This window comes from Panicum virgatum, chromosome 9N (genome assembly GCF_016808335.1).
Source record: "Panicum virgatum strain AP13 chromosome 9N, P.virgatum_v5, whole genome shotgun sequence".
NCBI classification, from domain to species: domain Eukaryota; kingdom Viridiplantae; phylum Streptophyta; class Magnoliopsida; order Poales; family Poaceae; genus Panicum; species Panicum virgatum.
In genome coordinates, this window is record NC_053153.1 from 33,804,191 (window position 1) to 33,830,946 (window position 26,756).

The window sequence follows — 26,756 nt, forward strand, 5'->3', positions numbered from 1 at the left end:
AAAAATATATTTTCACAGACTATTAGAGTTAAATCTAATTTGTATAAATTTTTTAAAAAATATTTCCCTAACCTCTGCTATCTCTATTATTTTCTGAAATATCTCTAAACGTATCGAAAATAATTACAATTCAGACAGCCTATAAAATAATTATACAATTAATTACAGCAGTGGGAGCATATAAAATAATTTTAAAAAAAATTGCGGGAATACCTACCGCCGTTTCGCTGTAGCCCGGCAGTAGCACTTACCGCCGGTTCGTTTGGCGGTAAGGAGTTACCGCCGGATGAAACGGCGGTAAGTTCTATGGGCCGTGGGCCAAGGATCTTACCGCCGGTTCATCCGGCGTTAACTCCTTACCGCCAAACGAACCGGCGGCAGGGTGACATTTTTGCAAAAAAAATATAACGATATATATTTTTGATAAATCAAATAAAAAATAAAAAAAATTCATCTTCAGGGGACAAATCGAAGTAGGCGACATGCAGTCGTACGTACGTCCTATCAGAGCGCGTGACACAGATCAGTGCCCATCTTGATTTTCCATTTTTCCATATCCGGTGACTCCTTTTTACTCCTCAGCCACCACTCAGCAGAGCACACTCTTCTCCAGCGGCAGCGAGGCCATGGACCAAGCTTCCCAGGTTCCTCGCGCCAAGCTCGGCACCCAGGGACACTAGACTCCTCCATCGTCCCCTCTGGAGCCTACTGCTTCATTCCATCCCGGCGCATTGCGCGACTGGATCGACCGATCGACGCGGTGCTGGTTGATGCAGGTGTCGAAGACGAGGCCGGCGCCGCTGTGGTCGCGCACGCCTTCAGCCAAGGCGTCACCTTCTTCGACACCTCCGACTACTACGGGCCCCTCAACAACGAGATACTCCTCGGCAAGGTCTCTTGTTTCTCCTTCCTTCCTTCCTTCCTGTTCCTCCGCCTTTCCTATTCATCATGACATGCGAAGAAAGCCATTGATGCCTGCGTGATGCCCAGGCTCTGAAGGAGCTGCCGCGGGTGTTAGGAATAAACCTGACTGTTCGCGTGTGTGCGAGTGAGTCTGTTAGCTTGTTAGTCGTGCGTGTGTTGCGTGCATAGGTTCAGGCTAGTTAGTTAGCATGCGCTAGTCTAGTTCGTGATCGTGTGTGTTCGACGGGGGCATGGCACTTGTGTGTGCACGTATCGTGCGTCCAGATCGGTCGAGATGGGAGTGGATGGCGGCGCGGCCGGGTTCCAGGGCGTGACGTGCGGCGCATGCTTGCTCGTTCGTTGGAGGCAAGGAAGACCACGTCTGGAGGCCTGCGGATGCAGCGGAGGGGGCGCCACCTAGCTCGTGGATGAGGTTGAAGACCGGTTCTTGCGGTGAGTTCGGTGCTCACGAACGAGAACAAGCAAGGTCGCAATGTGCGTGCGTGGGCGCCGAGTTCACTGGAGTGGTGGCGTGGGTGCTGTGTTACCAAGGCCTATAAATGGTCATGTAATCCTTGTGTGCTGTGGTGAGCCGAGTGGAATAAGAGAAGCCAACATACAGACCGTTCGGCGGCCGGGGCATTCGTCGCCATGTCTCGTGTTTCTGTGATCGTTCGTCGATCCTCGGTTCCAACAGCGGGAGCAGGTGCAGCTGGCCACAAAGTTCGGGATGCGGCGGGAGAATGCCGGCGGCGCGTGGGGCGTCTGCGGCCGGGCGGAGTGCGCGCCTTCTGCGAGGACAGCCTGCACCGCCTCGGCCTCGACTACATCGACCTCTACTACCAGCACCGCGTGGACACCACCGTCCCCATCGAGGACACGGTCTCTGAACTAAGGATGGATCTAAACATCCTAATTCTTAGAACAAATTTGATATTTTAAAATAGATATGCTTAAAATTTTATGCTAATCTTTTTTTATATTATCAAGCATATTATTACACATAAGAATAAAATTTTGTATAAATTTTTTTATGTATTATTTGCTCCCTACAATTAAAAAGGTGAAAAAAGATTCGTATCCGTATCCAATCCGTATTCGAATTTTTATATCTATTATTTGAGAATATATATGATAAATTTGACGTTTAGTTTTTATGAATCTTTACAAGATCAATGTTAAATACAAGGCTATGAATTTACATAGTAAATTATATGTCTTATTTGTCCATAATCGAAGAAAAATGACCAAAAATCTGACATTCGAATAGACATCCGAATCCATCCTTACTCTGAACGATGCCGTTGGTGTCGACTGTCCATTGCCAGCACCCACCTCCGATGTGGTGATTTCCTGTCCTGATCGCTGCCGAGAGATTAATGCTGTAGGTTGGTGAGCTCAAGAAGCTAGTGGAGGAAGGGAAGATTGTTAGAATTATTAGGACCTCTTAGGAGTAGATTGATAGGATACTCACTAGTTCTTGAGGATCTCGAGCCGGCCATCACTAGTTCGTTGGTGAAGGCCTGCTCTAGGGCAGCGACGCGCGGTGTGGAGGCGTCGTGGTGGCGATGTCTGGCAGCTTTCTAGGACATAGATTATCCTCACAGACCAACACATGTCTTTTCTGCGCACTTTGTCCTCACTCGTGCGCACCCGGGAAGAAGTTCCCGGTCGGTCACCCATCCCCAAATTGCTCCGAGCCAAGCACGCTTAACCTCAGAGTTCTTTGGAGACCGGCTTCCGGAAAAAAAGTTACAACTTGTTGGTATGAGTATCCTATTAATCCTATTAATCCCTGGGCCGGGGTGTCACATCCTCACCCCCTTAAGAGACCGACGTCATCGTCGGTCAATCCCAAGCCAGGAATGTTCTCTCTTGGCCACGTCCCGTACGTCCAGTGCCAGCAGCACATGTGCCACGTCCGTGCGTCCAGTGCCAACGACGCATCCCAGATGCCCGCGCACTGACCCGCCACGCGCCCGTGCACATGCCGGTGGCATCTGCGCCCCCACGCGCCCGTACTCATGCCTCCGCACTTATGCCCGTACGTGCCCGTAAAACCGCGAGAGTCGGCTCTGATACCATTCTGTAACGTCCCACCTCCCCGAGGCCGGGCCCGCTTACATCTGGCAGCTTTCTAGGACATAGACTATCCTCACAGACCAACACAAGTTTTTTCTGCGCACTTTGTTCTCACTCGTGCGCACCCGGAAAGAAGTTCCCGGTCGGTCACCCATCCCCAAATTGCTCCGTGCCAAGCACGCTTAACCTCAGAGTTCTTTGGAGACCGGCTTCCGGAAAAGAAGTTACAATTTGTTGGTATGAGTATCCTATTAATCCTATTAAGCCCTGGGCCGGGGTGTCACAGTGCCCCCACGTCACCCTCTTACTTTTATATTGGCGCTGCGAAAAGGGGGGCCTAGGGCCCACTTGCCAGTGAAGGGCAAGAGCGCCCCTGATCAGGGCATGTGAGAGGGGTCTGACCCAGTCGTTGGACTGGGTCAGATGAGATCAACCTTACATTCTCCCCCTTGATCTCACTCTGTACTTTAAACTTAGTTCTCTACTTTCTCTTTACTTGCTTTGCTTTGCTTTTGGTCCACGTCTCATTATAGATTAGTGCGTAGGGCGTGCCTCGTCATGACAGTTATCATTTACTGTCAGATTAACAGCCACAATGCACTTTTCCATATTGAAACAAGACTTCAACCTTTCTTTGGGCCCTTAGTAATCCAGAAATCATAGGCCTTCCGTAAAACCCACTTTGACTTGGGCGGTAGGCCTTTGGTAAGCGGATCCGCAAGCACATGCTTGGTACTTCGATGTTCAATGCTATCATATGATTCTGGATTTTCTCCTTTGCAACATAAAACTCACTGTCAATGTGTTTGGCAGCACACTTGACATGTTGCCGTAGGAGAGAAGATACTTGAATGGTATATTGCTGTTGTCTACCATTATTAATTGCAGGTAAAAGTTTCCTCAACCATTTTGCCTGTCCTGAAGCCTCATATCATGCTGAACTTTGGGTATACATGACCCACGATATCACAACTATTTTGCTTTGGAGCTTTTCCACAATAAAGCTCCAAGCGCGAGTGTCAGCTACTACTGTGGGCTTCACTAAACATCTCGCCAAAACTCAGTTCTTTTTACTGTCAACCTTTTGAGAGCATGCGTTTCTTTCTTACTTGCCACGAGGCTTACAACACTTTGCAAGAATGCAAAAATCATTCTCTAACTCCATTCCAGTGATCTATTGCTGGATTGAACTCTGCCAAAATATCCCGGATATTGAGCTATGTCAAGTAAATTCTTTTTTTAGCACTATTTTTGCTTCCAATAGCTGAAGCACATGGAACCATTTTTCTTTCGATCGATCTCACATTGGTTCCTGGAATACTAAAAATTCCAAAATGATTACCCTTAACAATAGGACAGGCGTAGGCTTACTCGCATGCATACTTTATTTCTTTAAAATTCTTTTCTAAGTATGCTCTTTGCGATAGTTCTAATACTCCTTTTCTTTTATCCCAGTGAATTTCCATTTCTAGAGCGAATGAGTATTCACCGAGATTTTTCTTATCAAAATTAGAGGTCATAATAACCTTCTTCTTTGAACTTTGCGGGAAATGTATGTCCCATCTTTGAACTTTGTGTATTTGCAATTTGTCTCTTGCATTTACCTTAACTTAAAAACCCAAAACTTTTCTTTGTTCTCACAAAACTTTAGATACCACTATTCTGTGATTTGATGTCCTAATGTTCTTTTCTTTCCACAACAAAATCCATTTGGTTATGTCATGAATATACTTTCTTATACAAATCTCTGTTGGAAGATATTGCTCCAACATCCATCTGATATAATTCTAAAAGGGTATACTGCCATTGTCATTATGATTCTAAAAGAATCATTTCATCCTTTTTCTTTTCATAAAGCATTTTGCTACAAATCGCGCTCAACAACTTTCCAATTCCCTCTGGAGTCACATTATAATCTTGTAGACCCATTATAGTCTACTGTATTGGCTTCGTTAGGAACTTATTCTATGTTTCAAAATAATTTTGGAACTTGCCTCATGACATCTTCCATGGCTTCTTGCCACTTCGATGAATGAGCGCCTCTCATGACTTCTCCAAATGAGGTGGAATCACCTTCATTTGTACTTCTTCACTTACGTACATTTTTTATCCTTTAACAATAGATGGCTAGACATATTGCTTTTTGTGGGCTATTACTGCTCTTTAATGACAAAAGACAATTGTCACCTCAACTTCTGTCATATTGTAGTGCTTGAAACATTGGACTGAACGTACGGTTCCACTTCTCTTCAAGCTTTAGTTCTCGACATACTTTACTCCCCCAGATAATCCCATCTATTGTAAAGATGAAATATCTTCTAGCTTTTGTTTGGGTTTCATCTTTTCTTATCGGTTGCTTTGAGGCTCAATTATCTTTTCTTTCTGTTGAACTTGAAAACCTTCAGCAATCTCTTCTTATTTCTGTGGTTGGGGTAGTTGTACTCCCTTTTCGGTCAAATTCTTCTTTAATAGATCATTTCTTTTTAAATTTTAATCTTTCTTATCTTTCAAATCATTCTCTCTCTCTCAATATGGCACAAACTTTGCTGCCATAATTTCGAAACTATTTTTAACACTTGCGAATGAGGAGTCTTTCATTACTTAGTTTGTTCACATGATCAAGTCATGCAAAACAACGGGAGTACCCTTTTCCTCGTTCCATTTCAAGAGCTCATCAGAGTTCTTGTTACTATTACACTTTCAAAGAACTCATCAGAGTTCTTATATATTGCTATACTTTCGCAAATCATGCTTGCAATCTTGACTATTGGTTCATATACAACTTTCTTTTGTCCTACGACTATTTCCAAGTCACTATCCAACATGACACTATTGAAGTGCATGAGTATTGCTGAGATAGCTTAAAAGGCTCCTCTAGACTTCTTCTCTTTTCTGTGATACTCAAGTAGTACATGAGTCATCACAAACTTTTCCTGCCATACAGGACATGAATGGCACACATGTTTAATTCAACGTTGGTCAAATTGAACATGCATCTTACTCATTTCAACCATTGTCTTCACTATTGAAGGACAAAAAATCATTTTACAGTGATAAAGCCTTATTCACAATGACTAAAACATGCATATATATACTTTCTTTTCTGATTAAATCTTTCCATTTGTTCCAATTTAATCAGAAAACTTAACAAATCACAATATCATGAAAAACTTTCAAAACAATTTCGTCTCTTTTCCTTATCAACCAAAAGATCTCAATGACGCAAGCTCTTTTCTTTCTTGACCTCAACAATGCAGCTGAGTAAACTCAAAATTTTTGTCGGTAGCATTGAACGAAATCAACTTCTCTTTGCTTATCTCTCTGTACTGGGAAGAATGCATGTCTTAATTTAACGTTGGTCAAAATTAAAAACATACATCTTTCTGGTACTTTCAGTTCTATATCACCGTTGGGCAGATATAGAATTAATGACTAGAATAAAATTATAATACTGTCATCATCAACTTTGGTCAAAAAATAACAATATTATAATTAACTTTAACTTTCTTTTCTTTAAGAGCAAAATAATGCTCAACTTGACACTTAAAATGGCAAAATAATGCCAAAAAGCCAACTTTGACATAAAACAACCGAAATCTTTCTAAAACGTAAACTTTAAATGTGGCTTTTACCCACAGGGAAAAGCTCATCTTATCTATCTTTATTGCAGCGGAAAACTTTTCTTTCGTATTCTTTGTCTTTCTCTATTCTCTGCAAATTGATCACTTCGATGCAAAATTTGTCAGAGATTCAACCTTGAATTTAAACTAATAATAAAATTATAATATTGCTATCCTCAACGTTGGTCAGAAAATAACAATACCATAATTTTACTTAACCAATAACTTTCTTCTCCTCTATTTAAATTTTCTGTTGGTTCTAATTTAAATAGAGGATAAAACTTTACTTTGCATCGGAAACATGAAAAAGTACTCATTCAGAAGCAAAAATACTTTAAACTTTACTATTCTCTAAAACAAATTGTCCCATTAGTTCAAATTTGAATAGAGATAAAACTATACAAAACTCATCAAACCATCAAGCGAATGCTTCTGAAAATAAAGGAAGACTGCTCTTTTCTGTACTCTCGGCCTGGTCTTGAAAATGGCCCAAGGCCTGTGCGCACCGTTTCTCTAATTTGGGCCGAAAAGCGCCCGGCTCGGCGGCCCAGCAGGCATGGCCTGCTTGCGCGCACGCCGCACCTCCCGCGCCCCAGGCCACGTGGGCCTGGTCCGGGAAAAATCTCGCCCGCCTGGGCCGAAAGCTGGCCCAGCTGCGGTCGGCCAATCCTGGCCGTCGATCGGCATCGAACGGCCGTCTGTCATCCTCGCGGGAACAAAACCCGACGGGCGGTTCTCACCCCCGTAACCCTAGCTGCCATTCTGCTCTTCTCTTTCTTCTTTCTCGGACCCAAGTGGCGGCGGCCGATGTGGCTCGCCGGAGGGGAATAGCCGGCGCCGCCGCTGGCCCTCACGCCACCGCGCCGACCGGTCCGGCCGCTGCGCCATCGCCGGTGGCCCCGAGCCCCCTTTCTCTTCTCTCTGCCCTCTTCTTTCCCAGAGCAGTGGCAGCTCATGGCGGCCGAAGGAGATGGCGGCGCCGCCACCGGCCCCTCGCCGGCGCACGTGCTCTCCTAAGTGGGAGTGCACCGCCATCGTGCGGCCTGGGAGTGGTGCCCTTTGCCCGAAGCCCGCACGCGCGATGCAACAGGACGGCAGCGGCTTGGGTTCCTTTCCCGCACGACGGCGGAGATGCGCCGGTAAGCCGGCGCCACTGGGGCTCTCCGCGCAGCGGTAGCCGGCGTTCTAGCCGGCGATGATGCCCTGGAAGCCTCGCCGCGCCTTTCCTCTTTGCTTTGCTAGGGTTAGGGTTATAGATCGAGTTCGATCTCTTCTTTTCCTCTGACTGATTTCTTTCGATTCGTGATCGAATCACTTTTCTTTTCTTTCTTTCTTCCCCAAATTGATCTGCTCGATAGATCGGCTCTTGATACCATTGTTAGAATAATTAGGACCTCCTAGGAGTAGATCGATAGGATACTCACTAGTTCTTGAGGATCTCGAGCCGGCCATCACTGGTTCGTTGGTGAAGGCTTGTTCTAGGGCAGCGACGCGCGGTGTGGAGGCGTCGCCGTGGCGATGGTGAGGTCGCAGAGGCAGCGGTGTGAGACCTTCCCTTTGCTCCAGCGCCCTCTCTCAGATTGGATAGAGTCTAGGGTTCTGGGAAACTGAGGCACGGCGAACCTTGGGCCGCGTGCCCTCTCATCACCCTCTTACTTTTATATTGGCGCTGCGCAAAGGGGGGCCCACTTGCCAGTGAAGGGCAAGAGCGCCCCCAATCAGGGCGCGTGAGAGGGGTTTGACCCAGTCATTGGACTGGGTCAGATGAGAACAACCTTACAAAGATCAGGTACGTAGGACTGTCAGAGGCGAGCCCCGACACGATTAGGCGCGCGCACACCGTGCACCCCGTCTCCGCGGTGCAGATGGAGTGGTCTCTCTGGTCTCGCGACATAGAACCTGAGATTGTGCCACTATGCAGGTGAGTTCAGGTACTGGATCACATACACTGATACACTGTTCACATACACTGGTACACTGTTCACATACACTGATACACTGTCTGGCACTCCTGAATCCTGATAGAGTTGTACTGTGTGGACTCCAGAGAATTGGGCATTGGAATTGTTGCTTACAGTCCTATTGGTCGTGGGTTTTTCGGTGGAAGAGGCGTGAAAGAACAAGTGCCTGCTGTATCTAATCTGGTATATGTCTAAGCATGTTATATTATCTCTGGCTTGAAATATATTTATTTTGGTTTCAGTCCTTTTTTTAATCTAGTGTACTTAGTCATTTAAGTGTCGGCCTTGTCAGCTGGGGTATCCAAGGTTTTTGGCAGAAAATCTAGAGAAAAACAAGCAAATCTATCTCAAGACAGAAAACTTTGCCAAGAAACATCAGTGCAGCTCTGCTCAGCTAGCTTTAGCCTGGGTTCTGCATCAAGGGGATGATGTGGTTCCCATACCAGGTGAACTTTTCTAATGCTTTGAAGGAGTGAAATGTTTTTTCTCGAACGAAATAACACAACTTATTGGAGAAAAAAGATAGAGTGAAATGTGTAGGGTTCAAGGTCATAGACTTGCCATGATCTATTCTGCCCTGGTAATGGAGAAACAGTGTACAAAACCATGTTCTAGAAGGATCCAAGTTGAGTTTGCATGCTTCAGATTCAAGCCAAGATGCCCACAGGGGCATCTTGTGTAGGGAAACGGGTAGGCTACGCTAGCATCACTACCGCATAAACCCAAGATACTTGCGAGTAGAAGATCATAGATCGTTACCACTAGACGCGCAGCGCAGCGGAAGAAGTCGCGCGTCGATGTAGAGGAAGTAGTCGATCACGTCCCACGAACCGAGCTCCTCGTACTTGATCCCAGCAGCCGATCAGCACAGCAGTCGCAGCAGCGCCTCCACGGAGTCCACACGTACGGGGATGAAACGCCGGGCGTCGGTGTGCTAGCACCGCACGCACGGCAAGGGCGGCGGCCGAGAGAGAGGGAGGGGCGGCGGCTAGGGAGGTGGCGCGGCTCAGGTCATCGCCCCCCCCTAGCCCCTCCCTCATATATATAGGGCGTACTAATGGGCTTCTATCTCATAGGCCCATTAGTAACCCTAATCTCTCTTGGATCAATATCCACTTGGGCCTTTAAACCGTATTGTGATGATGGGCTCTTGGGCATATCACCAACAATCTCCCACTTGCACTAGAGACAATCATACATGCAAGCTTTCCAACATTCCAAACCCCTTAAGTGTGTGACCCGTTAGGTTCATGTGTAGGTGGTCGTGATCGGAAATCATTTCCGAATCACAAGTCAATAGCGGCACCTAGCAGGGCATAGTGACTCACAAATACACATAAAGATCATATCGGCCGAACCATAGATATACTCATACACCGATCCCTTTGCCACACGATACCAGTCAAGCTCAAAGCGAGATGCGTGCCACCTTTGTGATAGCTCGACCATTATCTCGATCTAATAGTGGATTCTATTCATAACTAACCTTTAGTCATAATGATTAACTCTTTAATCACTTTGGCATGGCCATGCACTTTCAAATCCAACTATCTCGAGGGGCCCAGAGATATCTCTCCCGTTATCTAGGAGGGGCAAATTCCATCTTGATCCGCTCACATCCCATTCCATGTTTCATGACATACCTGTAAGCTGCTTTTGTAACTACCCAGTCACGGAGTAGCGTTTAGCAGCCCCAAGATGCACCACTACACACAGTGAGAAACAATGGCGATCTCAGGTCTAAGGATTTAGTAGGTATAACACTCAAGAACAACTGATGGCACATACAAAATAACAATCCCAACATTGTCTTGGAGTGGGTCAATCCAACACCATGTTCACCAACATGTGTCCACATCATTAATCCGATATCTCCATATCCATGATCCGTGAAACATGATCATCAATTAATGCATGTGCTAGTCTCAACGTCGTTGTTGTCCCACACAACGACATAAACTAGGGATAATTTAGAATCATATCATTTTCAACAAAGAGTTTCACGAACAAGTCACATACTTGATAATCAATGTAAAATAATCATCCATGGAACAAATAACAATTATTTATCATTACATAAACATACTCATGACATAAAATCTCCCACGCACACTAGAATCACTGATGTAAGTATCTAATACCCATAGATCTCATGTGCGCCTCATGCTTTGGTTGTGGGAGAGGCTTCGTCAACGGATCAGCAACGTTTGAATCCGTGTGCACCTTGCAAACCTTCACATCACCTCTCTCAACAAAGTTACGGATGAGGTGATACTTTCGCAGTATATGTCTAGACTTCTTAGTTGTTCTAGGCTCCTTTGCTAGTGCAACGGCACCACTATTATCACAATAGAGGTCCACTGGACTGGACGCACTAGGAACAACACCCAAGTCAGAAACAAACTTTCTGATCCAAACAGCTTCTTTTGCAGCTTCGGAAGCTGCAATATACTCGGCCTCTGTCGTCGAATCAGCCACCGTATCTTGCTTGGAACTCTTCCAGCTCACTGCCCCACCATTGAGGCAGAAAACAAAACCGGATTGCGATTTGGAGTCATCTTTGTCTGTTTGAAAACTAGCATCAGTGTAACCCTTTACAAGGAGCTCATCTTCGCCTCCAAATATTAGGAACATATCCTTAGTTCTTCTCAAGTACTTAAGGATACTCTTTACAATTGTCCAGTGAGGTTCACCGAAATCTGACTGATACCTGCTCGTAACACTTAGAGCAAAGGAAACATCTGGGCGCGTGCAAAGCATAGCATACATGATCGACCCTATGGCTGAAGCATAAGGAATCGTACTCATCCTCTTTTGCTCATCAGGTGTCGTAGCACACTGACTCTTGCTTAGAGTAATGCCATGTGACATTGGCAAGAAACCTTTCTTGGAATCTTGCATATTGAACCGATTTAATATCTTGTCAATGTACGTGTCTTGGCTCAATCCAATTAGCCTTTTTGATCTATCTCTATAGATCCTAATACCCAGAATATAAGCCGCCTCTCCTAAATCCTTCATCGAAAAACTCTTTTTCAATGAGGTTTTAACGGCTTCAAGCATTGGAATATCATTTCCGATCAGTAATATGTCATCCACATATAGGACCAGAAACACAAGTGCGCTCCCACTAGCCTTTTTGTAAACACAAGGCTCATCTTCATTCTTGATGAAGCCAAACCCTTTGACTACTTCATCAAAACGAATATTCCAACTCTGAGATGCTTGCTTCAATCCATAGATGGACCTCTGAAGCTTACATATTTTCCCAGCATTTTTAGGATCGACAAAACCTTCAGGCTGTGTCATATACACATCCTCACTTAGATGTCCATTAAGAAAAGCGGTTTTGACATCCATTTGCCATATCTCATAGTCATAATATGCGGCAATTGCTAGGAGAATCCGAACAGACTTTAGCATTGCGACGGGCGAAAAAAGTTTCCCCATAATCAACACCTTGAATTTGTCGGAAACCTTTCGCCACCAATCGTGCCTTATAGATGTGAACATTTCCATCCATGTCTAATTTTTTCTTAAAAATCCACTTACAGTCGACAGGTCTTACACTGTCAATCTGATCGACCAAGTTCCAAACTTGATTATCATGCATGGATTTTAACTCGGATTCCATGGCTTCAAGCCATTTGTCGGAGTCGGGTCCCAGCATTGCTTCTTTATAGGTCAAGGGCTCATCATTTTCCATCAATAATACATGGCGCTCCTCCGTAATAAGGAGGTTGAGCTTGTCAGTAGCGCGACGTGCCCTTATAGACCTTCGTGGGGCAGGTGCCTCAACTACGGGTTGTGCAACATCTTGCACATCCCGTGGATATTCAGTGGGTGCTGAAACAGTTTCGGGTGTTTCCTGAATTTCTTCAAGTTGCACCTTGCTCCCACTAAATCCTTTTGAGAGAAACTCCTTTTCTAAGAAAACACCATTGCGAGCGACAAACACTTTGCCTTCCGCCTTATTGTAAAAATAATATCCTTTGGTTTCCCTAGGATACCCCACAAAGAAACATTTGTCTGACTTTGGAGTGAGCTTATCTGACATCAAACGTTTGACATAAGCCTCACATCCCCAAACTTTGAGAAAAGATAATCCGGGACGCTTCCCAGTCCATATCTCATATGGTGTCTTCTCAACAGACTTACTTGGAACCCTATTCAGTGTGAACGCAGCAGTTTCAAGAGCATAACCCCAAAATGACAATGGAAGATCAGCTTGGCTCATCATGGACTTAACCATGTCCAATAAGATTCGGTTCCTCCGTTCGGATACCCCATTCCATTGAGGCATTTCGGGCGGAGTTAGCTGCGGAATAATTCCACATTGCTTCAAATGATCACCAAATTCAAGGCTCAAATATTCTCCTCCACGAACAGATCGCAGAAATTTAATTGTCTTGCCTAATTGATTTTGTACTTCATTCTGAAATTCTTTGAACTTTTCAAACGATTCAGACTTGTGCCTCATTAAGTAGATATAGCCATATCTACTAAAGTCATCAGTGAAAGTAATGAAGTACTGAAAACCACCTCTGGCTATTGAGCTCATTGGTCCACATACATCGGTATGTACAAGTCCCAACAAGTCACTCGCCCTCTCACTCTGACCAGTGAAAGGCGCTTTGGTCATCTTTCCAAACAAACAAGACTCACATGTGTCAAATGATTCAAAATCAAATGAGCTTAACAATCCATCTTTATGGAGTTGTTCAATGCGCTTCTCATTTATATGACCTAAGCGACAATGCCAAATAAAAGTGGGATTCAAATCATTTGGTCTAAGCCTCTTAGTATTAATGTTACAGACAAATTTATCCTCAAGATCAAGAACATATAATCCATTCACCAATGGACAATGAGCATAAAAATACCATTGCAAAAGATAGAACAACGTTTGTTCTCAATTACAATCTTAAAATCACCAACTTCTTCCAAACATGAAGAAGAAATAATGTTCTTGCTCAAAGCTGGAATGCAATAACAATTATTTAATTCCAAAACTAATCCAGAGGGTAGAGACAAGTGGTAGGTGCCGACCGCCAACACCGCAACCTTTGCGCCATTGCCGACCCGAACGTCCAACTCGCCTCTTGCAAATCTTCTAGTCTCACTTAGACCCTGCAACGATTTGCAAGTGTGAATCATCGATCCAGTATCAAATACCCATGATTCACTAGAAGATAATGCAATATTTATTTCTATAACATTTATACCTGAAGTGGAAGTATCACTTCCCTTCTTCTTCTTCTTTTCTTCCAAGTACTTCTTGCAGTTCCTAGACCATTGTCCCTTTTCATGACAGTGGAAGCATTCATCTTCAGAAGTAGGGCCAGATTTGGCCTTAGGTGCTGGCTTTAGCTTAGAGCCTGAGGACTCACCACCGGAACTCTTTTCCTTGCCTTTACCTTTGGGATTAGGAGGCGTCCAACGCTTCCTCTTTTTGTTCCCCTTCTGAATCATCATCACATGATTGGGATTCTTCTTAATGCTCTCCTCTGCTGTTTTTAGCATCCCATGCAACTCACTCAATGTTTTATCCAAGCCATTCATCTGAAAGTTCATGATAAAAGGCTCATAGCTCGCCGGGAGCGACTGGAGAATAACATCAGTAGCCAAGTCTTGGTGAAGTTCAGAACCAAGTCTATCCAAAGTCTCAATGTAACCAATCATTTTGATCACATGAGGACTGACTGGGCTACCTTCTGCCAGCTTGCACGCAAACAAGGATTTTGAGATATTGAACCTCTCAGTCCTGGCTTGGTTCTGAAACATCCCACGCAGCCCCTCGATCATGGTATGAGCATCCGCATGCTCATACTGCTTCTGCAGATCAGGGGACATGGTGGCGAGCATCAGACAGCTGATATCAAGTGAGTCATTGCAGTGCTTCTCATAAGCTCTGCGATCAGCAGCAGTTGCATTGTCAGGGAGATCATCAGGATATGGCTGCTCAAGAACATACTCCTTTTTCTCTTGCCTGAGAACAATTCTCAGGTTGCGGTACCAATCAATAAAGTTTGTTCCATTTAACTTTTCTTTCTCAAGAACAGAACGCAAATTGAAAGCGGAATTGTTACTGGCAGACATGATCTACAACATTAAAGTAAAGCAAGATTTCAGCACTAAGTTTATGTAAAGACTTTCATTAACTGATTTAACAAAAGACAACCTACTATATCAAAGTCATCTTCCCTCTAATGACATATAGTGGTTCAAGATCCATAATCACTAAAATTCTAGTGAGCTTTAGCATCACGGCTAGAAAAGTAGTGATACAGGTAAGTAACAAATTACTAATCACATCTCTATGCGACTCTTGTTTGTTGGGTGGCATCCAATGCCCCGGCCCCAACCCTATGCCTTAAAGCCCAAAACTGTTTTGATAGCTTTGCTGAGTAAACCAATACTATGCTTGTGAATGTCCGACATCCACCCTATACAAAAGTGATAGCTGAGGGTACTCTACTTTGGTAAACCTACCACACAACGATCAAAATTTATAGGTGCAGCTATTGGTAAAAGGCATCAAAAACTCAAACTTTTCTGAGGGAAGCTATTCTATCATGATTAAAGCATCCACCATATGTAAAAGCATGAAAGAATAGTATGACAGGAAAATAAACATCACAGGCATATAATCATATTATATTATGAATAGTATGACATCTTGCATCATAATGGGCTCCATCGCCATGGCTCCAAGGTGACCTCCATTGCCATCCGTCCTGTCTTGTGGTGATCATCATCGCCATCATGATTGAAACCTCCATGAAAAGATACTAAGCTACTACATCTAATAGCTAGTGAAATAATTACATGAGGATTCAAACATCACAAGTCGACACGCAGGTCGTTATACAATAATGGTGCAACCTCAACCCGGTTGTGTTAACTTGCGACACGCAGGTCGCACAAATCATCACATACATCATCACATGACATTGAGGCCATACCATTCACATCACACCCTGCAAAAACAAGTTAGGCGTACGACGTGTTCTACCAAAGTAGCGCTTGGGAAGCCGCTACAGCGAGAAAGCAACGGCGGTCCCCCCGCGGGTCTCAGGGCAGCGCCCTGAAAACCTCACGGAATTACACAGATCGCATCTATGGAATCCCTATGAAAATCTCATCAAAGTGATCGCATCACCTCAAATCCGAGCCATTCATAATGCCTCAATTTTCACTAGGTCAATCACCTTGACCGTGCAAACTTTGCACTTGAGAAGACTGCATCTATACATGACCTTGATCTGTTGGTTCAATCTACTGACTATGCACACAGTTAGTCCCGATGGTGATTCCAGCCGGTAGGGACATGTCGTATGCATAACAGAGAAAGAACACAAACTAATCTTTTGTCACATGCCGCGCAATCAACTCGCTCCAGTTTTAACCCCTTATGACCAATTGATCTAATCAAACCGTGCAAAAGTAATAGATCCAATCTACTACAACAACATATCACCTATATGCAAAAGATCCAGACCAAAAACTACGCAAGATGGCTCTGGTACCACTGTAGGGAAACGGGTAGGCTACGCTAGCATTACTACCGCATAAACCCAAGATACTTGCGAGTAGAAGATCATAGATCGTTACCACTAGACGCGCAGCGCAGCGGAAGAAGTCGCGCGTCGATGTAGAGGAAGTAGTCGATCACGTCCCACGAACCGAGCTCCTCGTACTTGATCCCAGCAGCCGATCAGCACAGCAGTCGCAGCAGCGCCTCCACGGAGTCCACAAGTACGGGGATGAAACGCCGGGCGTCGGTGTGCTAGCACCGCACGCACGGCAAGGGCGGCGGCCGAGAGAGAGGGAGGGGCGGCGGCTAGGGAGGTGGCGCGGCTCAGGTCATCGCCCCCCCTAGCCCCTCCCTCATATATATATATATAGGGCGTACTAATGGGCTTCTATCTCATAGGCCCATTAGTAACCCTAATCTCTCTTGGATCAATATCCACTTGGGCCTTTAAACCGTATTGTGATGATGGGCTCTTGGGCATATCACCAACATCTTGTGCCCACGCAACCGCTTAACCGTGCGATGAATAATTGGTGGTATGGATTCATCCTCGAGGACTAACAGTGTGAGCATTCGGAGACAAACCGGCCAGCTAGTCAGCTTTCTCCTCACGGAACTCGCTAGTTGTTTGCTACTGTCCATGTGACTGTTGGGTCCCAAGCTGGCTAGCTTTTTCCTCTCCTCTCTCTAATTCACGAAGATGTCCGGGGGTCGCCGTGTTCTACATTGCCGGCGGTGCCACGAAAATGTTGTCTTTCTTGTCTTGTCTTGTCTTGTGTCAAATCCAAAACTCCAAAACATAGATATTAAGCTCCAAGTTTCAACTTGCATTTCTTGTTGCAAGATAATTTATATTCATTCTTTTTTCTTGTTCCTTCTTGATTCTTGTTGAGAATGATTCATGATCCAATTCTAAATTGTATTTTTTTCTTAGAATATTTTTTAAAAAAGTTGTTCATTGGATTTGTGCACAAAACATTTCTTAAATAAAATGCTAGAAATTTAACTAGTTATGATTTATTTTTCAAACTAATTTGGATGCAAGCAAGTGCACTTAGAGTTTTTTTTTTGAAGAAATGTGCACTTAGAGTTGTCTGGGTGTGTTGTGTGCATGGGTGGTGATGTCGAGTGAGCAAAGAGAAGAATGGCAGATGAAGACAAAAGATCATGAGTGCACTCATATAAAACAAGTAACGGGAGATTAACGGCGTTGAATGGCCTGGGGGGCAGGTGCCCTTATGGGCACCGAGTATTTTCCAAGCCAAGATTTGGTGGTTCATATGTGTAATGAATAGATATAGAAAATAATAAAAAAATCAAATGTTTTGTGGCCTCCAAACACCTGAATTTTGTCTGTAACTTAGTTGCAGTTGTTTATATTGAGATTACAGTTACTTACTCATGAGTTACAATCATGTTTTGGGCATAATTTCTAGCAAAGACAGGGCAATAGAAACAGGGTGCTAGAGCCTCTAATAACACAATCTTTTTTTAGTACAAAGTTAGATCTAATTTGAAGTTCTAAACCTTTCAAATCCTTCTCATTCCAATTATTTGGGACATTTGAATTGTAAGGAATTCTGATCTCTAGATTTTTTTCCCCACTAAATATGCAAAATGATCCAACTTGTAAGGAAAAAAAATCAAATTGGCCCGATGGCCGAAGAATAAAATGTTGGGAGCTTATGAACACTCAAGTGTTGTATAGACGCGTCCAACTTGACTTGGTTCGACATATTTAATTTTCATCCTTCTTGGTTCATTTCACTATTCATTTTGGTTTCCTGTAGATGTTATCAGTAGACAAGCTCACTGCTTATACGCTCGGATGGAGCAAAAGTTAGTTACTGATAAAAAAAATTCTACAAAATTACGCAGCGACGACGAAGATAAAAAATCTGGAAGCGAACATTGACGCTTTGAAGGTGAAGTTCACGGGTGAGGACCTGAAAGAAATCACCAGCCATATACGCCAAGAAGATGTGGCTGGTGATAGGCCACACACTTCCTTTACACATGCTACCTGGTCAACCTGGAAGTATGCTGATACACCAAGGACATAGAGCTTCCAAAGCCACCCAGCAATAGCAATCTCATTTTTTTTCTTAATTCTTATAATGGAATTATGACCCAGCTTCGAGCCCCTCGTGAAGGATGAATCAATCAACAAATTATTACACGTAGCAGACGATCACAATAGCAAATCTTATTAGCCAGTGCTAAGTGCTAAAATCATGTGGCTGATGTATCTTTGGAGTACTCGGTGGCAAACGATGAACTATCCAATAACAATAAACTAGGCAGGTTGGCGCGCTTTGCGCGCCTGTAGCAAAAGATTTGATGTAAAATAATAATAAAAATATATTATCGTATATTACAGTTAAAGCAATATCGTGCTGATATATTTTGGCAACGTGTTGATGTATTGAATGAAGTGTGATAGGTATAGTTGATAAATTGTCATATAATTATATTTTGCGAGTTTATGAAGTGGAATTAAAATCCAATAAGTAGTAGGGGCTAGCACGTGTAGACGTAGTGTATGAAATATGGTTATTATTTTCATGTAAATAAATAATTAAATATATTTTGTGGGTGGATTCCAATTGAATATTATGTGGGTAACACCTAAATAACACACAGGGCCCATCCCTGTATAAATAGTACATAGAAGAATTTATTTTGTGTATGTTAGTAGATATAATTGATGGATTAGCTTACACTAATTATTAATTTTGGTAGAAAAAATGATAGGGTTAGAAATGAATTATTAATTTTGGTAGAAAAAATGATAGGGTTAGAAATGAATGTATGATTCAATTATATTTTGCGAGTTCACAAAGTGAAAATAAAATCCAATATATAATAGAGGCAAATGTAGTATATAATTTTTTTTCATAAAAAACTAAACATTTAAACACATGGGGCCACTTTTTAATTTTTTTATTTTTAATTTTGAATTATATTTTTTATTATGAACAGTACCCGGTGGGGCACACATGAACAGTATCTTTTTATTATTTTTTATTATGAACAGTACCCCCGGCCCCACATGAACAGTACATTTTATTATTTTTTAAATGATAAACAGTACCCCCGGGCCCATGTGGGGCCGCGACGCATGAGCGCGCGCCAATTCCTGGCGCGTTAGTATAGTACTCAATATGTCGTCCCGTCAGGTCCGTCAGGAACTATAATCAGAAACTTTGTTTTGCCTGTGCTTACTGAAAAGGTTCAAGTAGTGGACATGGCAAATGTCTGAACCTACCGGCAACAGTCTCAGGCAAATGTGCATGCAGCATCCTCAGTAAGAAGTTTAGAGCCGATGCAGGAAAGCGTCTTGATCGAGAAGATGTTTCTGCCAGAAGCAGCAAAATAGCTAGCTCTAACACAGGGTTTCTCTTACCGACCGGTCCGGCCAAACCGGTCGGGTCCGGTACCGGTATACCGGACCGGTTTGGCCGGAAACCGGTCGAAGTCAAATTTGAATTCAAAATTCGCAGTTCAAACGGTTCCGACCGGTATACCGGTCGGTTTGACCGGTTTACCGGCCGGTTTGATCGGTTTACCGGCCGGTTTGATCGGTTTACCGGTCGGTTTGACTGGTAACCTGCCAAATTCAATTTTTTTCTTTTTTGGTTTAAATTCAAATGCCCGCAAAGTATACTAAATGAATATTTGTATAACATGTTTTAGTCTAAATGAACCCTCCAATCTTTTTTTTACTACTTTTACATTGTATTTGTATACTTTTGTATGCACGCTTTTTTTGTTTTACTTCAAATCCCCGCAAACTATACTAAATGAACGAATTTTTGAGAAAATTTGACACAATTAGATTCGTCGCACATTGAAGTATTTTTAGAAATTTTTTGAGAATTTTTCATTTTTTTAATTTAAATTTGAATTTTGAATTTGGCCGGTTTGGTACCGGTTAAAAAAAATAAACACGAAAATCAACTCAGCAATGGATCCTTAATTCCTTATCAACAGAAGAAAAAAAAACGATGGATGAGGTCTAGTTTTCTCACGTCGTTGTAGCATCCGCATCTCACTTCCCCAGCTCCATGCTCCGGCCAGAGCACTGCCTCCGGTTGCTACCGGCGACCGCCCTCGCCTTTGCCGCGGCCTCGGCTCCCTTCTCTTGCCCCCTCTCCCGGCCCCGCCGCGGCACGACCCGGCTCCGGCTTCCACACCGACGCGCTCTCCATCTCGGGGGCAAACCGTCGAGCACCCTGCGCGCGCCGGCGATGCCGGACGCTGCGGTGGCGCCCGCGCCCGAGATGCCGCAGCGGGAGGTGGCACGGGCGCTCGCGGAGCAGGCGGTGGCGCGGCTGGGCCCGCAGCTGCTGCCGTCCGCCGTGCCCGACGACGTCGCCGAGTTCCGCAACGCCGCCGGGAACGCCGTCGGCTCGCTCGACGTGCGCCGGGGCGCGCCTGGCTCGTCGGTACATACTCCTCCTTTTCTTCGTCCGGTGGTAGAACCGCAGTATCATACACACACACACCGTAGTTGCTGCTGGTTCGGTTCATCAGATCTGACGGTATGCGTCGCGCGGCACAGTATACGGGCGTAGCACTTTTCCTTGGGAAAATCAGCTACATGATATCTCAATACTTGGCATCTGAATTGAAAGTCCAAATATTGCTTGAATATCGGTTAAGTTTAATATGTTTGGGGGCACTTGCGACTGTCCTACTCCTACTCTTTTGTAAGATTGTGGGACGAGATTTACCTTGTAACGTATGATCGGTCAAGGTGAACTGCGTGGTTTTAGAAGCACAAATTGGTAATCCAACTCTAGCAAAGCATCATCCGAATGTTGGATTAACTGTTGTTAATGAACTTTGCTTATTGTATTGTTGTGAAACTACTGAATTCTTGGTAATTAAAGAAATAAAAGTTGAATTCATACTACTAGCAATAATCCATCCTCTTGTGTGCCACAACTGAAACTGTACCTGTATCAAGGTCAGATATGTTCTTGAGTTGAAACTTCAATTGCAGTGGCTGAAAATAACAATGGGCAAGATATCGGAAGATCAGTCTCTTAGAAATAAAAGCTTGACTTAGTTTGCATACTGTTTGTCAATCATGTAATATGTACAAGGAAATGACTAATGGATTTGTTGTGTGTTTACTTGTCTACAGATCGCTTTCATGATGCAGTCCTCGCTTCACTGCAAAGTCCCAAATGGTGCCATTGACATCACATCGATTCTCATTTTTCTAAACACCGCAACAGATGCACCACATTTCCTATTGGAGCTTATACAGGGTAGCCCAACTTCAATTGTGGTGGTTCTGGACCTACTCCCACGGAAAGACCTCGCATTGCACCCAGACTATTTGCAGAAGTACTATGAAAACACTCGGATGGACGAGCAGCGTGCAAATATTGAAGAACTACTGCAAGCTCGTCCATACCGATCACCATCACTCTTCGTGCGCAGTGCCTGTTCACCAACAGCAGTAATGGTCACCATTGACTGTGGACAAGGAGGAGATGGCGCCTTGGAAGAGATTGTGAGTGGGCGACTGGCGACGGTTGCTAAGGAGGTTCTTCAAATTTGGCTTGATTGCTGTGCTGATTCCACTGTGGAAATGGATGATACAGAGAGGGAATTTCTTCTCAAGAGGGATCAACTTGTAAGATCCAAGTCGATTGAGGTCGATCTGACTGCAAGCCTACCAAGGATGTTTGATCCTGATGTGTCTAGTCGCGTCATATCTGAAATCAGGAAGGCCTTTGGTGTACAAGAGCCGTAGCATGCAAAAAAACATGTAGGTACTTGGTTAGTTGTAGATAAACAATGTTTCTGGTCCGTAGTTGCTCGTGCTTAAAACAAATGAATCAAGATGTTAACCACGGTAATCGCCAGCTCCATGTACTATCACCATCATCCGCATTGGTATATGTCATAAGATATTCCGATCTATCTGTACTAGTATCTTCAATTCTTCATGCTGAACCTGTCCCTTGTTCCAACTGAAATAATGAAGTAGAGCTATCAGGTGAAGTCGTGGCTCGTGAAGATGATCAAATGGTAAGCTCAGTAACAGAGCCTCGCTACAGAGTTCCACTACTCATGTAAGCTGCTCCTGCTGCAGTAGAGCTTCTGCATTTTGTTTTGTGTATATCTCCTAAATGAAAGCCGTATATCTCCTACATGAAAGCTAATCCCAGCCTGTTCCTTGAGAAAGCTGCAAGCTTACCTAGCCCAAAGCTACTCCTGAAAGCTGAGTAGCATGTGGTGGTGGTGGTGGTAAATTACCTGGTGCAGAGCTTTGCCAACACTGTTACTTTCGGTACCTCATTGCTTTACTTCCCTTCTCTCTAAGTTGATTGGATTGGTGAGGTGTCAACAAACACAGCCATTTCAGACTTATCTTCAAGAGGGGGCATTCCTATGTATCTGGAAAAAAAAATCGACTGGAGTATAATAGCCCCTGCTGTATTTCATTAAGAGGAAGCGACTTCAACTTTCCAGTCGAGAAAACCCCCTAAACTCTTGGTCGCAAGGGAGTGCTACCGGAGCAGTCAGCTTTTTTGGCCCTTTGATACAGTCAAGCGGGCCGTTACAGAGGATATGCACATGAGCACATCCGGTGTACAAGATAGCTAGGTCTAGGATTCAAAAATGGTTAGACTTTGCACCAAGAATTTATTTCCCATCTAAAAAAAAGAATTATTTCCCCATTGCTAATATGTTTGACTGCTTCTTAATATACAAGCATGTTTTCAGTGCGGTTTCATAAAAGTTTTGTGAATATTAAATCTTATGCCATATTAGCAAAATTGATAACATTGCAGATTTATTATGAAGAGAGAGGAGCGAGAATTTTATAAGATGGAAGACGTCCATAACACGTATCCGGCTCGGTTACCAAGTTATTGTGCTTGGTCCATAAAACTGCACAGGTTCTTTTGGCGTCACTTTAAATCCTGTCGCGTGTAATGAATTGAAGCTTCAATCAACAGAGTGGATAACTATTGTAGTATTGTTCGAACATCGTTGCTGTTTAGTTATAATAAAGAATTGAGGATTTATGGAAGGGACTAGTTGCCAAATCAATGAGATGGTGATCTGCGGTTTTTCAAGGGCAAATTCATGGGACAGCAGGAATCAATCTCCAAAGACCACACCCGCAAAAAAAAAAAAAATCTCCAAAGACCAGAATTCAGGAAACGAACTGATGGAGGGAAACCACACTGCAGATCGCACGCGATCAAACACAAAGATTTCCAGGCAAAGGGGGACGGGAAGCCAAATTGGCAATCCAGGCTACAGATCGGGAAAGAGAACTTAAGTTTAATGAGGGCGCCGTGCCTCAGATGAACGCTTAGGAAGTGCATATCACCATGCCTGTGCACCAGCACATTCATCCAGAATTCACCAGTTGCGCAAATCATCACGGGCACAACCATATCAGAAAGTGTAAAAAGAAGAGGGGAAAAAAAGGGAGATGGAGGCCAAATTGAGCTGCAGATCGATCTGGAGATGAAGGCACGCGAAATCCTCTTCAGATCGATCTTGTGAAAATTCAATTGCAGCGTCAGAAGAAAAGAAAGAGAGCGTAGGAGCAACTAAAACAATAATCGAGCATAGACGCGGGGTACAGGGGAACTGGATCAGCAAACGAGAGATCGATCTGCAAGAACTCACGAAAACTGGCCACACAGAAAAAGCAAGAACCCCCGCTGCCAACTGCCCACCAAAGCAGGTTCCAAATGAGCGGCGGAGGGGCGGCGTTGGAAGGGATCACGGTGCCCCATAAATAGCCGGGCGGTGGCGGCCGAAGGACACGGTGACGGACGGTTGCGATGGCGATTTGCTCCGATCCGGCGAACGCTAACGGCAGCCGTGGACCTGCCAACGCCTTCTGGCCGTCACCCAACGGAGGGCTCGGATCGTCGGTTCGAGTTCCACACACCGGGCCCAGCGGTCATCAACTCTTTTCTTTCTTCTTGTGTGAAGGAGCGGTCATCAACTCCGGTAATCAGGTGCGGCAATTGCCGTGACGTCATCATGCTCGCCAATTACATACAGCAGGTTTTGCTTAAAGGGGAAAAACGAAAAGGACACCGTTAATTTATGGCCGGCCGTAAATCAGACTGGCTACGGCCATTCGGACAGTGAGTGTTGTATGTATGTGAGGGATAATGACAGAACCAACAGCATGCATGCACATAATTTCGAAGATAAAAATACTATAGTTTCAACACCGAGCATTGAAATCAAAATCCGATTGCATAGTTATGTTTGTTTCGATAAAAGCTTCAAAATAAGATCTCACACCACTATGTTTTAACGATATAATTTTTTGAGAGAAAATACTTTTTCGCGTATTCTAATTTGCTTATGATGTTTCAGTTAAGTGGATATTGGTGTTCATATTGTGAGGATAGAATGCTTAGTGTCAATAGTGGATAAGGGTAAATAACTTTGTTAGGTAGGTGAATGTTTATCGCATGATCAATAATAGACAACTTTAGCAGATCGATTGAGTATTTTGACTAATTGATTTTGGCATTTTTTCATTGTACATAAAGCAATTTATGTCTTTTGAAAAGTATCGTCGAAATATATTCAAGTGTGGTCTTATTTTGAAGGTCCCCTCGAAAGGGATACAAGTGCGCAATCGAAATTTGAATTTGATATATGGTTTAAGAACTACAATTTTTTTAAGTTTTGAGGTCGTTTGCACGAGTCACTGCCCCGCACAGTGGAGGGCTAACTTAGACTGCCGTACAGTAGTGTAAATGTGATTTCGGTGGGATAGCTCACAAACATGGCCCCTGACAAATATTGCGTGTCCGATCGAAGATGGACGGCAAATTTTAGACGCCGTGCAGTCGAGCGAATTTACGGCCGGCCGCAACAAAGTCTTTACCAAACGAAAAAGGCATCCCTAGTCCGTACACTAGTTTGATGTGTAATCGTGTTTCCGCAAATAATAAATTATGGAAGACATAAACACAAATTGCGTATAATAAACACAGATGTCCATGGACACACACCCACACTCGAGAACATAATAAACACAAATTGTACAATATTTGTCAATTTTATTTATTTGATTGCATATAACTTGGTAACCCCTTCTCTCATTATCCTTCCCGCATTGAACAAGGTTCTATTTAGAACCGGAAAGATGCGAACCTATACGTTTGGTAGCCTGCAACGATCCAAAACTACTGTCAGCTGTCATGGCGGTGGATAACAACGGTTTGATTTCTCCATAATGATGCACTCGTCTTATGGTCATCCTCGATAGTCTCTCACTCAAGTACTGAGGTGGAGTATATAGTAGTAGGCAATGCACTGCTGCGGCACTTGCTCAACGAACTCATAGTAATGTGGAGAAAGTAATGATAGTATTCTCAGCCTAGCATACCACAAAGCAGGAAGAACATCGAACTCGACACACACTTCGTGAGACAAAACAAAAGGTGTTTGTCGAAGACGTCGGTGGTTAGCAAGTACTGAGTGTTTCGTGGATAGTCTCTTCACGCAGTGGTGCTCTGCAACGGCAATCTCTGTATCAACATACTCAACGCCAGCACTGCGTTAGCACTTCATCTGTCTGTGCTGTGCAGTGTTACACCGCATGTGGGCTCGCTCACCATACATGCCGGACCCCGCGTCAGTTCAAGATGGGAATGGCCGACCCGGCCCAGGCTTTGGACCCGGCCGCATGGCCGAGGCTAATTCCAAGAGTCATGGGTCGATCCATGTCTCCTAGATGCTATGACCTTGACGATCCATTGGGTATTATGAGCCGACCTAAATATTTTTCTATAATCCTAAATCATGAATACTATGAATACTTTTAGAAAAGATAAAATTCAAGATTAACATATATCACAATAATATGTTAAGATTGTTAGCAATGCATCAAATTAAACATATTTACTAGCGGTTCATGATTTTAATTTTATCCATTTTCACTTCCAACGTATGATATTCCTCACTATATTTTGAAGTATATAGAATCTAACAACTTATGACCAGTTGTATTTATTCAAAAGAATGAAGAAAACTAATAAATTAAATAAAAAATTATTAATATGACAAATGAGTCGACCCATAATACCCATCGAGTCAATAGGTGCCGGCCCTATTAATCCATTTTGAAATTTAGAGTCGGCCCCTATAACCCATTGGCTCTATTTTTATGGATCAGGTCAACTAAGCCAATATGTCGACCCAACCCATTTTCATCCATAGCCTCAGTCACTCGAGACTCGAACGCAATGATAACATGAAACACGACAACATCCGAATCAAAGAAAATTTATTATAGAAAAAGGGAGTCGTACTTATCAAGTACAAGGTTTTCATTCGTAGTAACGTACAAATACGTTTGCTAGCATATAGCTTTAGAGCACGGAATGTTTCCACCTTAATTTTTAGCTTGGTCTAACATTATTATCGACGGATGGTTCCAAAATGTTAAACGTATATAATAATATATAATGAGAATGTCAAAACACAACAAATCCATATTGAACAACAATATTTGAAATATATGAGATCTTTAGTTGCCGCAACGCAGCACATATTTGCTAGTTTACTATTAAAAGAAAAACAAATCGGATCCATATTTACTTTGGAAGCTATGTGGTCTCCATTCTTAGAGCAACTCCA

General features: G+C 43.6%; 1 protein-coding gene and 1 pseudogene across 1 annotated transcript; both read left to right on the plus strand.

Annotated features, from left to right (window-relative positions):
- Positions 1 to 626: 626 nt before the first annotated feature.
- Positions 627 to 18,393, plus strand: LOC120687596 (annotated as a pseudogene).
- A 1,715-nt stretch (positions 18,394 to 20,108) lies between these two features.
- LOC120691151 (red chlorophyll catabolite reductase-like) lies at positions 20,109 to 22,071 on the plus strand. Its single transcript, XM_039974141.1, has 2 exons — positions 20,109 to 20,551; positions 21,256 to 22,071. Exons 1-2 carry the CDS (start codon positions 20,171 to 20,173, stop codon positions 21,871 to 21,873), a joined length of 999 nt encoding a protein of 332 aa, XP_039830075.1. The 5' UTR covers positions 20,109 to 20,170; the 3' UTR covers positions 21,874 to 22,071.
- The last annotated feature ends 4,685 nt before the right edge of the window (positions 22,072 to 26,756 follow it).